At 35.8% G+C, this 18,875-nt stretch overlaps 1 protein-coding gene and 1 long non-coding RNA gene across 6 annotated transcripts in view; one reads left to right on the top strand and one right to left on the bottom strand.

Annotated features, from left to right (window-relative positions):
* The window catches only part of LOC148132866 (uncharacterized), a 107,702-nt gene that overhangs the window by 31,520 nt on the left and 57,307 nt on the right, over window positions 1–18,875 (bottom strand). The gene's annotated exons all lie outside the window — the stretch shown is intronic.
* The window catches only part of LOC113417034 (sulfotransferase 6B1-like), a 29,822-nt gene continuing 18,934 nt past the window's right edge, over window positions 7,988–18,875 (top strand). Inside the window, exons 1-7 of one of the 2 annotated variants that reach the window (XM_087968346.1) lie at window positions 7,988–8,265; window positions 9,283–9,428; window positions 13,220–13,309; window positions 14,019–14,145; window positions 16,512–16,606; window positions 17,003–17,156; window positions 18,222–18,466. In XM_087968346.1, coding sequence (XP_087824472.1) covers window positions 8,070–8,265; window positions 9,283–9,428; window positions 13,220–13,309; window positions 14,019–14,145; window positions 16,512–16,606; window positions 17,003–17,156; window positions 18,222–18,352 — 939 coding nt within the window. In that variant the 5' untranslated portion in view covers window positions 7,988–8,069 and the 3' untranslated portion in view covers window positions 18,353–18,466. Of the gene's footprint in view, window positions 8,266–9,282; window positions 9,429–10,168; window positions 10,432–11,449; window positions 11,596–13,219; window positions 13,310–14,018; window positions 14,146–16,511; window positions 16,607–17,002; window positions 17,157–18,221; window positions 18,467–18,875 lie in introns of those variants that run through there. The other variant, XM_087968343.1, reaches the window with a different exon arrangement.

The raw sequence follows: 18,875 nt of genomic DNA, 5'->3' as shown, positions 1-18,875 counted from the left end.
AATAAAGAATAAAACAAGGAAAGACTGACTGTGGGATTGATTGATGTTTTGGTATAGACCCTGGGCTGGAATAATTGAGAACTTTAGAAAATTGAAAGAAGAAAGAAGGAAAGTAAAAGTGGTTTTTTTGTGGACTTTAATGATCATAAAATACAAGAGTGTGTAATGATGATATCTCTTCGGGAATTAAAAATGGAACTTAAAAGTATGAGAGAATTACTACAGGAAAGAGGCAAATCATTTTGCTCTGTGTTAGAAAAAATGGAAATGACGATTGAAGAACAAGAAGAAAGAGCTTCAGAGGAGGAGGAGTCGATTCAAGGAGAAGACATTTTAAATAGACAATTAACACAAAGAACACTACAAAGAAGTGGAGAAAGAAGGAAGGTTAAAAAGTTGAGACTTAAGAAGGCAATCAAAAGGGGGAATACCTGTGAAGTCAGGAAAGGCAGAAAGACCCAGCAGAAAAGGGGAAAGGAAGATATTAAGAAAGAGAGGGATATAAACTGGAATGAGAAAAGATATGGGGAAAAGGGGGAGGAGAAGCAGTAAGAAACAGGTGCATGAAATAAAGAAATACGGAAATAGTAAAATGTTGAAAAGAAATTGTTTTTTCAGAGATAATGGTTGATGAATTAAAAAGGAGATTCTGCAGGGTGACAAGTGGTAATAAGAATATTTCTGAAATTAAAAATATTTAGAAAATAGGGTAATATTGATACTGATAAATCTTATTAAAAATCAAGGGGGGAAATATGCTGTGGAATCCAAGTGAAAAGATGTAATAATTATTATTGTAACTTCTTTAAAAATAATAGTTTATTGGGAATTAAGATGAGGGAATAAAGGTATATTTTAATCATTGAGGTGTCACACTCAAAACAGTAAAAGGGGGGAAACCTATACTTTTTTTTTTAATGTTAAAATTTGTATTAATCTAGAATTTATAAAAAGAATGTGTAATGGAAAGGGAATATGACAGACTAAAGAACCAACTAAATTAATAAGTTAATATAGACTATTAAAAGCAAGGAGAGACATTGGTAACTTTTTTATTATTATCATTATTATTATTATCATTATTATCATTATTATTATCATTATTATTACCATTATTATTATTATTAGGCAAACACATATTGTTTATCTTTATTTTTAAAATAAATATTAAAGGATTATATTTGAAATAATTGAAATGAAACAAAAAGATGTTTCGATTGAGATTAATGAAAGAGGCTAGAATTAATGTGTTTGTTTCTCTCCTTACTGAAAATTTGGAATGGAAAAGGTAATAATAGAATTAAGTATGCATATATCAATGTATAATTGCTGTCATATTTGTATGTAAAGGTGATGACCTGGAAACATGTTGTCCACTAAAAAGAGATTTTTGTTTTTAATGTGAAAAACTGAATAAAGTTTGTTCAAAAAAAAAAATCGCTCAGCCCATGTTTGCTCTACTGTATTAGGAAAGATAAATATGACAAATTTAGGGCTAGATATGTCCAGAATAGTTTTTTCCCCCCGATTGTGTCCGATTCTTAGAGACTACTTAGATAATCCCCACAATTTTCTGGGAAGGTTTTTCAGAAGTGGTTTGCCATTATCTCCTTCTTAAAGCTCAGCTAACATGACTAGCCCAAGGTCACCCAATTGGTTTCATCCCCAAGGCAAGACTAGAACTTACAGTTTCCCAGTTTCTAGCCTGCGTCCTTAACCATTACACCAAATTTGCTCTCAAGTTGTCCATACCCATGTATAAAAGAGTGTTTCAAACTTGGAAGGGAGCCAGCAGCACCCAGTAATTTTTGCCTTATACGCTTAATAAACTTTTGAACTCTGAATTATAGCTTCTGGTTTTAGACCTGCACAAGAAATGAACCAAAGGGAAGACATTCCTCCAAAAGAAGGAAAAGGGATTTTTCTTCTAAGCTTTTACTCCTTGCAGTACCTTTGTAACTGTGTGAAGCTGATCTTATCATGGGCAAGGGCTTGTATATTTAAACTTTTGCAAGAAAGGGGCCTGTTTCAATTTCCCAATCATCTGCTGTATTGTGAAAGCAAAAGCTGGAAATCTCAGGGTATTTTAATAATATGAGGGTCAAGAAAGGAGGAGAGGGAAGGCGGACAGAAAGTTTTGTTAGCACAAACTTTTGGGCAGGAAGAGATGGATCAATAGTCTACGCTCAGGGTTACAAAGAAAGATATAGACAATTAGAAATGGGGTGGAAAGGAAGGCACAATATCTGCTTAACTTACTTAATATCTGTGGGGAAAAATAGAGCAAAGTATATACTCCTGAGCCCACATGTATATGAAGTAATCCCTTCAGTGTCTTTCAATTGTATTTTTTTCAACAAATTTTTGTTTTCAAAACGATTTGATAGAGATACTATAGAATTGATGACAAAGTGTCATGTGATCTACAGACAACACTGATCATGGATTTGAAGGGGCTAGATGGAAACTGATTTCTGGAATCAGGAAATAAATAATGCAAATCCAGGCTGCTGAATCTGTTAATAGATACAGGAAAGAAAGAAGCAAGCAATTTTCAAGATCAATATACAATATATAAAAAATTCAACAAGCACTATTGTAAAAACAATTCAATTTTTTAAAAAAATCCAACACTAAAAAAATCCAGATGATATTTCATTTTAAGCTATTTTTGCCGAATGGAGGACATGAGGAGAAAAGGAAGGATGTCTTACTTTTGCTGGATTTCTAATAATTCTATCCATTCTCATTTGCTCTCTGCCAAGCTCTTTCAGCATTAAAACATCAAAACAAGGTTGAAAAGAATGTGAAAGGGAGTGAAGCAGTTTTAAAAAAAAACCTGGCCAAACTTTTTCTTAATGTCATAACCACCAAGAGTAAATATTGTCTATTTCTTGATATTTTCCTCCCAACTCCTTCAACTGATGATAATTAAAAAGAAAGGAAGTCCCAGCAAGTCAATTCCATTTCCTTTAGGACAAGTAAGGTATTAGGTGCAGTTATTTTCCTCCTCAGAGGCAAAATTCCATTGCTTTTCCCCCACAAACAATAAATAATCTGGTGGAGTTTAATTCTAATTACAGTTTATGTGTTATTATCTTGGCCATAATACAAATGAATTGTTCTTTTTTGGCATTTTCTGCTAAAGAGAGAAGCAGATTAGCTGAGGTGATGCAGTGGTTAGAGTGCAGTACTGCAGACTACTTTGTGCTGACTGTCGGCTGCCTGCAATTTGGCAGTTCGAATCTCACCAGGCTCAAGGTTGACTCAGCCTTTCATCCTTCCGAGGTAGGTAAAATGAGAACCCAGACTGTTGGGGGCAATATGCTGACTCTGTTAACCACTTAGAGAGGGCTGTAAAGCACTATAAAGCGGTATATAAATCTAGGTGCTATTGCTAATACCAGTAGAAGAGGATGGGAGATACAGAGCATAGAAGGGAGCTGCATTAGCCCAGAACAACCAATGCATGCCACCCTGTTTACATTCACTACTGAGTCTCTCTCTCTCTCTCTCTCTCTCTCTCTCTCTCTCTGTGTGTGTGTGTGTGTGTGTGTGTGTGTGTGTTTGTGTGTGTGCCTTGAGTCAGTTTGTGATTCCTGTTGACTGTTTGGACAAGTCCCTTCGTTTTCTTGGCAAGTTTTTTTCAGAAGTAATTTGCCATTGCTTCCTTCCCAGGGCTGAGAAGAAGTGACTGGCCCAAGGCTGCTTAGTTGATTTTGTACCTAAGGCAGGACTAGAACTGACAGTCTCCTAGTTTCTAGTTTGATGCCTTCATCACTAAACCAAACTGCTCTTTTCTAGCCTACTGACTTTGCTTACAGTTGTGTGGATATATAACAAACTATCTAAATCTTTAGCTTTTCTTTCTGGACCAGTCAATAAATTCCTCCTATCATTAAGTTAAATGGAATGGTACATCAGCATAAATTAGATACATCCATAGGTTGTGTGCTTGTCAAACATAGCAAGGTAGTGTTGATAATATGTGACTGAAGCCCTGCCCCTTTTTCGCATGTTTGACTTAGTAGCTGCCATCTTGACTTTCTTGATATCCCTACATTCCTAATGTAAATTACATGCTCCAATGGCTAAGCTTTAATTTGCCTCAGTAAGAAGGATTGTGAGTGGTCCTGTCCTTACAGCATTCACATCAGACAATTTAAGGACTGTGATTGGTGAAATCCCCAGTATTATTTCCCCTGCCACTGAGCTTTATCTGCTGTTGAGGAAAACAGTCACCAATGGCTCTCCTTAACAGAAGATGGGCTGTGGTAGGTAAGGATAGGTGGAGGCTATGGTTGGATGAAGACTTTAGCCATCTTTCAAATAACCTGAATGAGAAGATATCAACAGAGGCGTTCTCTGTATTGATGAGCTTTATTTAGGTTATTTCTGGGCACGGGTCTTTTGGAAGATAGTTGCATCTGGTCCAAAACAACTTGTCTAACATAGTGTATGTATGGAGAGTCGGTAAGGTTGAATCAGAGAGAAGTCTGCATTAGGAGAGCTTTTTTTCCTTTTACTACATGGTCTTTGTGCCATGCATGCCATCGAGCAATTGGGTGGAAGCAGAGATTCTCATTTCAGCAAATTTAAAACGTGTGGATTTCAGTTCCCAAATTCCTCATCATTTTTTTCTTTTCCTCTTTCATTCATTACTCCTTACACTCCAAGTTGGGGTCTTCTTATATGATATAAATTTTTGAGTCAATTTTCTCTCTTTTTCCTCCAAAAGTAGCCTCCTTTAATCTATTTTGTGTTCCTCCAATTAGGGCTGGGGCTAGTTCTCTGTCTTGGTCCAGCCATGGGTATAGTATCAACAATTAGAGGTGCTTTCTCTGTCTATTATGGAACAAACAGTTGGTGTAGCTGAAGAAAACATAAAAAAAAAACATCACTGGCTACAGCAAACCTCCTTCCCAGGCAGATGGAAATCAACTAGCAGACTACCTGAATGTGTTTTGAAAGGAAACTATAGCCACCTATTTCCACACTCCCCATCTCAAACACACCAACAACAGCCAAGCCTCCTACAACTGACCCCAACCTATTGGGTTCACAACCTCTAGTGATCACAGAAAAAAAGTACAAGATCTATTTCACAGACAAAAGCTTGGAAAAGCACCAGGGCCAGACAAGATAACTCATTCTGCCTTAAAAATCTGTGCTGACCAATTGGCCCCCATCTTCACCCGAATCTTCAATAAATCAGTAGTAATATGCTATGTTCCTTTTGCTTCAAATGCTCTACTATCATCCCAGTGCCAAAGGAGGGAACTGAATGATCAGGGAACTGAATGACTACAGACCAGTTGCTCTAACATCGGTAGTTATGAAAATCTTTGAAAGGCTAGTGCTGTCCCACCTGAAAACCATCACGGATCCACTGTTATATCCCATGCAGTTTGTATGCCAAGTAAATAGATCAACAGATGAATGCTGTTAATATGGCTCTGCCCTACATCCTACAACACCTTGAATCTCCAAATACCTAAGCAAGGGTCCTCTTTGTAGATTTCAGTTCAATACAATTCAATACCATCATTCCAGACATTCTTAACTAAATTAAACCAGCTAAAGGTACCTGAACACACTTGTAAGTGGATCATAAGCTTCCTAACAGACAGGAAGCAGCAGGTGAAGCTAGGCAGAATCACTTCTGATATCTGTACAATTAGCACAGGGCCCCCCCAAGGCTTTCTCCACTTCTCTTCTCCCTATATATCAGTGACTGCATCTCAAATGATCCATTGTTACAATACTGAAGTTTGCAGATGATACAACAGTGATTGGTCTCATTTGAGACAACGATGAATCCACATAGGATAGGAGGTTGTACAATTTGCCTTGTGGTGTAACCAGAACAATCTGGAACTGAACACACTCAAAACTGTAGAAATGGTGGTAGACTTTAGGAGAAACCCTCCTATACTACCACCACTTACAATACTAGACATCACAGTATCAACAGTAGAGACCTTCACATTTCTAGGTTCTATCATATCACAAGACCTAAAATGGACACCTAACATCAAAAATGTCATCAAAAAAGCACAACAAAGAATGTTCTTTCTGCACCAACTCAGAAAGCTCAAACTGCCCAAAGAGCAGCTGATCCAGTTCTATAGAGGAACCTCTATAACTGTCTGATTTGGTTCTGCAACCCAACAAGACAGACACAGACTTCAGAGAGTAATTAGGACTGCAGAAAAAACAATTACTACCAACCTGCACCAGTCAAAAAGAGGGCTGTGAAAATATTTACAGACCCCTCACATCCTGGACATAAACTGTTTCAATTATTACCCTCAAAACGACACCATAGAACACTGCACACCAGAACAACTAGACACAAGAACAGTTTTTTACTGAATGCCATCACTCTTTTAAGCAAATAAATCCCTCAACATTGTCCAACTATTTAGAAAGTCTGCACTCCTATTACTATTAACCTTCTCATCACTCCTTATCACCCATCCCCTCCCACTTGTGACTGTATGACTGTAACTTTGTCGCTTGTATCCTTACGATTTATATTGGCTGTTTTCTAGTATGATTTGATTGGTTATTGTACCCCATGACGATCATTACATGTTGTACCCTATGATTCTTAACTTTTGATGAATGTATCTTTTCTTTTATGTACACTGAGAGCATTTGCACCAAGACAAATTCCTTGTGTATCCAATCACACTTGGCCAATAAAGAATTCTATTCTAATCTATTATAAACAGTTTATTCACTTTGTCCCCCAGGCTTGTACAGTTGTTTTGATATTTATTCAATTTATGTACCTATCCACCTCACTTTTATGTGAGTGGCCCCCAACCTTTTGGGCACCAAGGACCAGTTCCATGGAGAGAGGTTTTTCCGTGGACCAGAGGGGATGTGGTTTTGTGTGCTGCCTGCATCCCTTAGATGGGGCTTTGCTTGTTTGTGCAGACTGGTTTCTGGCATGCCACGGACCAGGGATCCAAGCAGTTTATAATAAAACAAATAAAATACACAAAGTACACAATATAAAAAACAATACTAAAACACATAGCATACAACCTAGAGGTGGGCTCTACTCCATGACAAAGGATTCAGAGTTGGGCACAAATCTAAGTTTTCAAGGCTTTATGAAAGGTAAGAGATAACAGATAACAGATAATCAGAGTTGGAAGGGACTGTGTAGGTCATCTAGTCCAACCCTCCGCCCAAGCGGGAGACCCTACACCATTTCTGACAAATGGCAGTCCAATCTCTTCTTGAAAGTCTCAAGTGATGGCGCCCCCACAACTTCCGAGGGCAAGCTGTTCCAGGTGCTACAACCAAAATGTCTTCTCCCTTGAGACCCCATCAACCAACTTTTTCTAGCCAGCAGTACCTGGAGCATACTGATTCTTCCAGATCAGATACAACATGTAATACAAATTATACTATTATTACATTATATATAATAATTATCCAATTATATAATTTCTGCAAGCCTTTCAGAATCACTTTAAGCACCCAGCATTAGCTTGCCAAATGTTGATTGAATTTTGTAGCAAGCTTTATGATGACAAAAATAAGTGGGCTACGGCAATGGAAACTGAACAAAGAAAAAGAGATAAGAAAAAGGAGGGTTAAAATTGCTAGCAGAATATCTTACTTTTGCAATGGCTAATTACTGTCACTCTTTTTGCTCTAATCAAGTGTTGTTCTGAGATTTCTAGAATGCTGTCCAGCAAGTGTTTCATAAACTCAGCAACTCTAAGCCCATTTTCAGAGGTGTGTTGCCTCAGGTGAGTTATCCCCTTAAGAATGTCCTTTTCTCTAAAATGTTATCTCTTCAATCCAGGTTGGCCACAATTTCATTGGATTTATTTATTTATTTGCAGGGGGAAGGGTTGAATAAACTTTGTTCATAGATTTATTTTGTGACATTTAATTAGTAACAAGATCCAGAGAGTGTTCTTTGTCATGTGACAGTTGATTTCTCTATAAATGTAGTAGCTTCACTTACGAAGCCAACTGAATCTCTAAGCTACCCATCTGTGGTCTGAGAAGCTACCCATCTGTGGAATCGGAATAGCACAATCATGGCTCAAAAACAGCTAAGCAAATTTCTAGATGAGAAGTTGGAAGAAAATAAAAAGGCCACTTCTTCGGAACTGACATTTATGTATGATGGGGTGTTATATCCTACTATGATCTGTTGCCCAGAAATCCTGAAAAGGATTCATACTTTTAGAGCTCGGGAAGATGATATCATACTAGTGTCATACCCCAAAACAGGTAAGCACCACAGTTTTGCAAGGAATGCTTTTGTCTCTGTACACATAGAATATAGAATCATAGGGTAGGAAGGAACCTTGGAGATCTTCTAGTCCAGCCCTCTTCTCAAGGCAGGAGAACTTATACCATCCTGGTCAAATGTATGCATGTTTGATAGGTTCTTTAGAGTTTCTAAAAAAAATTCCTGTTAAATGAAAACTAGCAGATGTCAAAGCACTAGACATTTTATTGTGATGGGGTTAAATAATTTCTCTTTATGAAATCCTCACTGATTACTATGTTTAAGGTGACCTTCTTGACCTTCTGTGCATTTCCAGAAATACTGGGGTCATACAATGACATTGGAATTTCTGCTTAAAATAATCAACTATATAAATACCTTCAATACTGTAATTCTGAAAATGCCAGTTACATATTTGCCAAATCAATCCATGCGATGTATGAAAAGACATAAACAAAAGTTGTAAAATTAATTTTCCTATTGCTTGTGCAGTATTGAAAAATGATTATATCAGGTTGTGGGCAGGCCAAATCACTGGTGTGTTGATAAATTCTGTATTCTGTGGATATACCCCAAAAGAATTACATATACAGTAGCACATATCTAGTCAAACCAGATAGATTTAACTATTCAAGGTTTCAAGGACTTTGATTTTGAAACCATGAATATTTCATGCAATGTAGATTATAATACAGTTCTATCAGGCAGTTTTCTATGATTCTATATTATTATTTTAAGAAGAAGACAGCCATTTTCATTAACAATGCCTAATGTCTAGTTACTTGTTCAATATCAAATTCTTACTCAACAAGTCTATATACTTAAAGATACTGTGCATGCAACAGACAACTGAAACCCTCCCCCTCTCTCTCCCTTTTTGACCTTTCATGCACAATATTTATACCTGCATTTTCTCATTCTATATTTATATTTTCAACTCTGATATCATTGAAATGACCTATGGTAAATCTATGTACTTTTACATATTAAATGACAATATTTTTGCATTTCTTCAGGTTCAAACTGGGTTGGAGAGATTTTAACACAGCTGGAAATTGCCTCTGGAAAATATGAGGAAGACGAACAGAAGAGAAGGCAGCAAATACTGCAAGAAGTATCACTATTTCCTTTTCTTGAATTTGGAGATCCAGAAAAATTTGAGGTTAGAAGTCAGAGAAATACTCAGTAGCTTCTATCAAGTGGCAGGAAAATTACATGAAATATTTACTAGCCAAGAAGGGTTTGTAAAAAGAGAGCTATTTATATAGCTTAGAGCACCTTGAGACTTAACAATGTGAAATTCACTCACTAGAAAAGAAAAGATAAAAAAAAAAACTGGATGGGGGTAGAAAAGAAATAGGGATGTTTGTGTGAGGTTTCTGTGAGGTTTCTCACTGCAAGGATTTATTGTAGATCGTTGGAGCTCTACTACAAACAAAGTCCTTAAATATCATAACATTAAACTATAAGAAATAAACTAAAGTTGGGGCTTACCCATGTTTATACTTATATCGATCATCTTGTAAGCGATTGACAAGCAAAATAAATAAATAAATAAATAAAAATAGGGACTATAAGTCTGTATCCTAGCTTTCCAATGGCTAATTACTGCCACCTCATTTGGTCTGAGAAAGAGTTGCTCTAAGATTTCCACCATGCTGTCCAGCAAGTGTTTCATGAATACAGGAACTCTATCTCCATTTTCAGAGAAGGTTGCCTCATGTCAACTATCCCCTTAAGTATATTTTTCTCTCTTAACATGTTATCCCGTTCAATCCAAGGTGCGCACAAGTTCATTGGAAAATGTTTTACAGGAGGAAGGGTTGGATGAACTTTCTTCATAGATTTATTCCATGATAGTTAATTAGTAACAAGACGTGTTCTTTGTCATGTGAGAGTTGATTTCTCTGTAAATATATTAGCTTCACTTATGAAGCCAACTGAATCTCTAAGCTACCCATCTGTGATAATGACTCAACAACAGCTAAGCAAGGCTCTGGATGAAAGGTTGGAAGAAAATGAAAAGAAGGCACTTTCGGAAAGGACATTTATGTATGATGGGGTGTTATATCCTACTATGGTTTGTTGCCCAGAAATCCTGAAAAGGATTCATACTTTTAGAGCTCGGGAAGATGATATCATACTAGTGTCATACCCCAAATCAGGTAAGCATCACAGTTTTGCAAGGAATGATTTTGTCTCTGTACACATAGAATATAGAATCATAGGGTAGGAAGGAACCTTGGAGATCTTCTAGTCCAGCCCTCTTCTCAAGGCAGGAGAAGTTATACCATCCTGGTCAAATGTATGCATGTTTGATAGGTTCTTTAGAGTTTTTAACAAAATTTCTGTTAAATGAAAACTAGCAGATGTCAAAACATTAGACATTTTATTGTGATGGGGTTAAATAATTTATCTTTATGAAATCCTCACCAATTACTATGTCTAAGGTGACCTTCTTGACCTTCTGTGTGTTTCCAGAAATACCGGGGTCATACAATGACATTGGAATTTCTGCTTAAAATAATCAACTATATCAACCTTCAATACTGTAATTCTGAAAATGTCAGTTATATATTTTCCAAATCAATCCATGCGATGTATGAAAAGACATGAACAAAAATTGTAAACTTAATTTTCCTATTGTTTGTGTAATATTAAAAAAATGATTATATCAGGTTCTGGGCAGGCGAAAAAACTGGTGTGTTGATAAATTTTGTATTCTGTGGACATAACCCAAAAGAATTACATATACAGTAGCACATATCTAGTCAAACCGGATAGATTTAATTATTCAAGGTTGCAAGGACTTTGATTTTGAAACCATGAATATTTCATGCAATGTAGATTATAATACAGTTCTATCAGGCAGTTTTCTATGTTTCTATATTATTATTTTAAGAAGAAGACAGCCATTTTCATTAACAATGCCTAATGTCTAGTTACTTGTTCAATATCAAATTCTTACTCAACAAGTCTATATACTTAAAGATACTGTGCATGCAACAGACAACTGAAATCCCGCCCCCTCTCTCTCTCCCTTTTTGACCTTTCATGCACAATATTTATACCTGCATTTTCTCATTCTATATTTATATTTTCAACTCTGATATCATTGAAATGACCTATGGTCAATCTATGTACTTTTACATATTAAATGACAATATTTTTGCATTTCTTCAGGTTCAAACTGGGTTGGGGAGATTTTAACACAGCTGGAAATTGCCTCTGGAAAATATGAGGAAGACGAACAGAAGAGAAGGCAGCAAATACTGCAAGAAGTATCACTATTTCCTTTTCTTGAATTTGGAGATCCAGAAAAATTTGAGGTTAGAAGTCAGAGAAATACTCAGTAGCTTCTATCAAGTGCAGAAAATTACATGAAATATTTACTAGCCAAGAAGGGTTTGTAAAAAGGGAGCTATTTATATAGCTTAGAGCACCTTGAGACTTAACAATGTGAAATTCACTCACTAGAAAAGAAAAGATTAAAAAAAAAACTGGATGGGGGTAGAAAAGAAATAGGGATGTTTGTGTGAGGTTTCTGTGAGGTTTCTCACTGCAAGGATTTATTGTAGATCGATGGAGCTCTACTACAAACAAAGTCCTTAAATATCATAACATTAAACTATAAGAAATAAACTAAAGTTGGGGCAGGGATCCTTGTTGCAGTCATCCAAATATGTATGTATTGGTGGGACATAGTGATACTTTGACAGAAGACACAAGGGAGCCACCACTGACATGAAGACCCAAGCCAGCACAGAAAACATTTTTAGCTTGCCTGCTTTGGTTTTTATTATTTGTTTGTTTGTTTGTTTGTTTTGTCAGATGCTTACAATATAATAGAAATAAGAATAAACATAAGTTTAATGAAATAGGAACTAATAAAGGGGGACAATAGGACAGGGATGGTAGGCACGATTGTGCGCTTATGCATGCCCCTTACAGACCTCTACAGTGGGGGTTTGAGCATGTGATAACAGAATCGGGTAGTGAGTTCCAGACATTGACCACTCTGTTGCTGAAATCGTACTTCCTGCAATCAAGTTTGGAGTGGTTCACATTTAGTTTATATCTGTTGTGTGTTCTTGTGTTAATTAATAGAATTAATTCTATTCCAAAGCTTAGCCAGCCTTATCTAGTGTTATTTCCATTGGACTACAGAGTGAAATTGCATCTTTAAATTTTGTTACTATGCCACTAAATATCAGTGATAAACACCCACACACTGCCAATTAAGGGACCATACACAGGCTTCATGAAGACAAGCAAATAATAATAATAATAATAATAATAATAATAATAATAATAATAATAATAATAATAATAATAATGAAATAGGACCTGAATTGAAAATTCTGTCAGAGATTTTCAGCTTGTCCTTATTTTAAAATATTTTCTGTTGATCTGTATCTTATCAGGAATATTTAGATCAGCCTATTGTGGAAAAATGCAGTTTATCAATAACAGTCAGATAACTTAAACAGTAGGGAAGGATCCAGGTGTCCATTCCACATCTGAAGAATATCCCTATTTTACTGATGGAGACCATATCCATTTCTCTGGAATCAATTAAGGGACCATTGTATCCAACCAAGATTTCCATGTGAGCTGAAAAGTTCTGGAATGCTGTATTGAACATACTGGACACAATCTGGAACTGTTTTCAGTTATTCCTTTCTATTAGTTAGAATGAGATGCCAAAAGTCATTTTTAAACACACAGTTTGCATGACAAGGAAAAAAAAAACCATATTTAAAACCCTAACTCCAAACTCAGGCTCCTCTTAACACCTCCCTCCAGTCTAACTGGAGATTTCACCACAGTGGACAAAGATCGGTGAGACTCAGTTTTTTTTTTAATGGATGAACTTGAATATCCCTAATTTATATTTGTGTATGATTTTCTGTGCATGAATGGTATTAATTTCCTATGATTTTAATATTAAAGAGGATGGAAAAACTGCCTTCCAGAAGAGTTATAAGAACACACCTCATCCCTCAAAAGTTGCCCAGGTCTCTTTTTGAAAAGAAAACAAAAGTAAGTACCTGCATTTGCTCAATTACGATTTTATATATCATTAGTACACATATCATTTATCAATAAGGTGTTTTCAAATTAATTTACACAGAAAAATAGGACAACACGCCCAAGATCAAACAAACTTTTCAGGTCCTGAACTGGCCTGGAGCACAGCTATAAGAAACTGTATTTTATTCAAAATAAAAATTGAATGATTTCTTTTTCTGTTTTTCAAGAAAGCAAGAAAGGAGCAACATTGGAGATCGAAGTCTGGGATTGTTGCAGACTTTGATTTCATTATTTAGTGTTGTATCAGACAAATTAATCAAATCAATGGTATCTTCACTTAATTATTCAGACCGAACATTTTTGAATCTCATGTTAAATATTCTTAGCTTTGCTACTTAAAATACTTTACTTCGGAAATAGAAATAGAAGATATTGGATAACAATTTGTTCAGAAAGGTACTGTGTCCCCTGGGATGGAATAGAAGACCTCCAAGGTCCCTTAGAGTTTTTCTGCTATTCTGTCTTGGGAAGGAACTTTTAAAAAAAAGTTCTCCTAATTTGATAATTTTATTTTTAATCCCCATTCAGTTAATTTCCAAATATATTTGAACTTTCATACTTCGATTTTTAAAAATGGAATGTTTTTACTATTCTGTCTCTGCTCTCCTATATTTTAGATTTACATCATCATGCCAATATATTCTTTTTTATTTTAAAGATACTGGTTTTGTTTCGGAATCCAAAGGATGCAGCTGTATCTTTCTTCCATTTTACCAAAGGCATAAACATGCGTCCTGACCAGAGTACCTGGGATGAGTTCTTTGAAGACTTTATCACTGGAAAAGGTGTTCTTTTCTTCTTATTCATTGGAAAACAATATACATGCTTGAAATAAGGCAGATAGTAGATTGCAGAGAGCCCTTGGTCTTATTCTATTTATCTTTTATCTGTACCCTCCATCTGTCTGTGAAGGAGAAGCAAGATCTCTTTGAACAAAGGGTTCTTTTCTTTGTTTGTCTTTGGGCACTGAAATTTATTGCTTCAGTACAAAGCAACAATAGTTCCACGTTTCATTTCATTCTCTAAAGTTCATCTCACAGGCTGGCTGGGGCATTCTGGGAGTTGAAGTCCACAAGTGCCAATGTTGGATACCCCTGTCCTACCATGTTTCTGAATTATTTCTTCTTGCTAGCCTTGGTGGATGTTGAAATACAATTTCCACTATTCCTGAAGTTGATGAGAATAAGGTTGGGTTCTGTCCATATAAAAGAAATAAACCTAGATTAACTTCACCATAGCCTAGTATTTGTATACCATGCTATGATTTTCTCCATTCCCATAAACCATTATGTTGTAATGCGATAAAGCTCACACAACCTGCTAAGAAAATGGCAGTGTTGTGTTTCCTATAGTACTGAATTACCAACTACCCAACCTCATTTTAGTCTAATCTAGCATGTTGTGTGAATTTATTTGTGTTTTTGATATACATGTCTAACACCGACTATAAAAACAAATATTTTTGCTTCCCTTACCCTTTTACAAATACATTCATTTCCATTCAGGAGTCATTTGTAAGCTCCTTTGATAAGTAATCCATCTACCATCCAGTCAGAACTGGAAAAGCTTCTTGGATGAGAAGTGAAACATCTTCCTCAAGGATAAAAACATAATCCAGTTACCTTTTGAAAATGTATCTTTGAGAAAACCATGACTTGGATGACCGAGAATCTACATAGACATTAATTCTCTCTTATATGCATTTTCATTTCATTCATTTCATTTCAAACATGGATGTGCTTAGTTGCCATTTAATAATATTGCAGGTTCGGGATGCATTTTTTCAGCATTCTAAGACTCTCATTTGACTCCATCAGTTCTATTAGTATTGTTAATAACATAATAAAAAGCACTACATTTGTTTTAAGCTTGACTTTTCAGTTTAGTGTAAGGAAGTGACCAAATATATTTACTTTTAGGAGCAAGGATTTTGATAATTCTGGGACAGGTGTGACCAGAAGTATCTGCAGGTAGGATCAAGAGAGGGTAGGAGACAAATGACAAAAGCATCACTGTGGCATGATGGCACCTTGCTGCTTTCCACCTTGCCAATGCCTCTGAGTATGGTTGATTGCATTTGAAAAGACATATGGTTTGATGGGTACTCCATAAACAAAAATTTGAATTATCAAACTGTGAATGAATGGCAAAGCAAACTGTTAAGTCCGTCGTCGGAAAGGAGACTCGGGAGCCAGTGACCAGTTTCAGCTCTTTATTAGGTCCCGAGATCGGCTCGGGCTTAGGAAGATCGGCGGCGGCTTATATTTCCCTGGCCGCAGCTGCCGCGGCCAATGGCACCGCTTTGAATTTCCCGTGATTAGTTTCCACCAATCGCGGGGATTTGCGACGGGCCAATCAGTGCGGCTTGCTCGGCCAATCAGGTTGCCGTGCGCTCTGACCAATCAGGGCGCGGTATTTACAAGTATGCAAATGGCTCGTACAGAACACAAACATCAGTTTTGGTGAATAATTAAGGCAACCTAATAAGCACATATGATCAACAAACAGGGGCTTCAGTGGATAGAGGGCTATCAAAATGTCAAGATAACAGCCATGATTATACAATCAAACCCTGCACCTTTTAAGAAATGTTTTGTATTAGTAAAAAAGAAAGAGCAAAGCTTTGATAGTGGCTATAAGTTTTTGATTCACTCTATAGATTCCCCTGTTAGCCAAACAACCCAACAATTAAATGATGATGATGATGATAGTGATGATGATAATAATGGTGATCAATGATTTAAACTATGTACGGTAAAACCAATGCTACCTGAACAGTTCCTAGGTCCTTAGTTAGGACTCGAGCTGTTGAGCTACCAACCAGCCCCAAAGGCTGTGAATCTCACTAAAGATTTAATAATAATAATAATAATAATAATAATAATAATAATAATAATAATAATAATAATAATAAATGATTTAAACTATGTACAGGAATCCACATTTGTTAATAATCAGAAAAATGTAAAATGGAAAAGGTACAGTGAGAGATCATATTGGAATCCATAGAAAAATTTTGATGGAAAAAATGAATAGGATATTTGTTTATTTTCTGGGATTGTGGGGCCAAACACCAACATAAATATTCTCATTACTATTCACTCTGTTATAGATAAATAATCAAAATGTTTTGTTTTTGCTTTCCTATCAGTGCCCTATGGATCTTATTTTGATCATATTACTGAATGGAACAACTATCTGGAGGACAGCAATGTATTTTTTATTACCTATGAGGAAATAAAAGAGGTACGTTTTTAAGGGTAAATATTTCGATTTAATTTAATAATAAAATTATGTCTGGCCAAGTACTATATAGTAATCAACAACTAATCAGGAAATTGAAATAGGAAATGTAACTCAAGGTTTCTGCCTGGTTACTTTCCTCTAAGTAAATGTCTCAGAAACATTTTCATTTTAAAGCCAATCTCTGGATCAGCCAATCTACTTGTGCTAATATTTCAATGAAACAATAAAGACTATGTTTTGTTTTGCTTATTTCTTTATTAATTCCAATTTGCATTAGTCAAACCTATAAATATCAAAACAACTGTGTGGTACCCAAATCAAGACATGGATTGAAGGAATTGAAATGTTTCCTGGAAAGCATCACTTACTTATGTTATATATTGATGTGTTAATCAGAATCCAGTCTCGGCACTGAAAAAAATAGCCAAATTCTTTGATTTTTCTGTGACCGAAGAGGAGATTGAGAGCATTGTAAAGAAAACAAGTTTTGAAAGCATGAAAGGTACTGCAGAAAACTATGGAAAACTAGGGAAGGCACTTTTCCGCAAAGGTAATACTGTAATATTTTTAATAATTTTGTCAATATCACACTTAATAGTCTTCTCTAACCTAGTGGCTTCATGGTGTGTGGGATTTCAATTACCAATATTTAAAGGTGTGTGGGCTAGGAATGATAAGAGCTGATGTCTAGCAATGGATTGGGAAAGGCTGATATTCATAATGCTTTTAGGATATTAGCTTAGCAGCTTTATTAAAATATTAGGGACTATAATACAGACTTTAACTTACAACAGTTCATTTAGTGATCAAAGTTACAACACTACTGAAAAAAGTGACATGGCCATTTTTCACACTTACATCCATTGCAGTATCCCCATGGTCATGTGATTGCTTATTGTACCCTATGACTATCATTACGTGTTGTACCTTATGATTCTTGATTCTTGATGAATGTATCTTTTCTTTTATGTACACTGAGAGCATTTGCACCAAGACAAATTCCTTGTGTGTCCAATCACACTCGGCCAATAAGGAATTCTATCTATCTATCTATCTATCTATCTATCTATCTATCTATCTATCTATCTATCTATCTATCTATCTATCATCTACTAAAATTTGGATTCTTGGCAACTGTTTCGTATTTACGGTGGTTGTAATGTCCAGGGGTCAGGCCTTTGCAATCTTCTGACAAGCAAAGTCAATTGGAAAGCCAGATTAAACTAACAACCATGTTACTAATTTAACAACTGCAGTAATTCATTTAACAACTGTGGCAAGAAAGATCATAAAATGGGGAAAACTCATTCAACATCTGTCTCATTTAGCAACAGAGGTTTTGGGCTAATCCTTCCATCACCCACTCCCTCATCCTGCCAGAATCAATGAAGCTTCTTGGATGAGAAGTAAAACATCTTCTTTTTTTTCCTCAAGAGGAAAAACTGTCCAGTTGCCCTTTAAAAAAGTATCTCTGAGACAACTATGACCTGAATGACAGAGAATCTCCACAGAGTTTTGAAGAATAGCTATTCTTTTGGAGAAACACTTTCTCTCCCCTTATCTTCCCACCTTCTACCTACCAATATAATTCTTTTTTTTCCTTTTCTTTCTTTAGGCATAGTTGGTGATTGGAAATCTGTCTTCTCAGAAAGCCAGAATGAAAAAATGGACAGAAAATTTGAGGAGACTGTAGCAAAAACTAAGCTTGGAATGAAGCTGAAGTATGATGTGTACTGCAAAATCTGAAGAGATCATCAGTGCTACAAACATCTCGTGTTCTGATTCTCTGCATGAAGATAAACATACTTAAGTTGTTCAAGAAGAATTGGTAGTGCCTTCCTCAGTCTCCAGATGTGCCAGGTGTCATTTCTGATACCAGTAATCCCAACACAGCTATTGGTTGGGTTATATAATGAGTCAAAGATTATAGGAGCTGAAGTCTAACAATCTGAAAAAAAAGCTACTTTCAATATACCCTTCACTCTTTTCTCCTCTTATGACATTTTTGATATTACGTTCTTATTTTTAAGTGGAAGAAGATCTCTTCCAGAATTAATAAAAAAAATTATATTTACCTATAAGAATGTACTCCCTTATTCTATGCAATATTTGTTGAGTAATTATTGAAAGACAATGACTAAGAAACTTCTATTGTCCCTAATAACAGAATTCCTTATAAATTTTATTTTGCTTTAATACTGAAATTTGCCTCAAATTTGAAAGCTCTTGGTTGTAACATATACCAAATGTCCTCTTCTGTATGACCACT

The sequence above is a fragment of the Notechis scutatus genome, chromosome 1, assembly GCF_049901735.1.
Source record: "Notechis scutatus isolate UNSWTSFEM ecotype Mainland chromosome 1, rNotScu1.2, whole genome shotgun sequence".
Classification (NCBI taxonomy): Eukaryota; Metazoa; Chordata; class Lepidosauria; order Squamata; family Elapidae; genus Notechis; species Notechis scutatus.
Note: the sequence above shows the minus strand (reverse complement) of the source record. Positions and strands in the feature narration are given on the sequence as shown.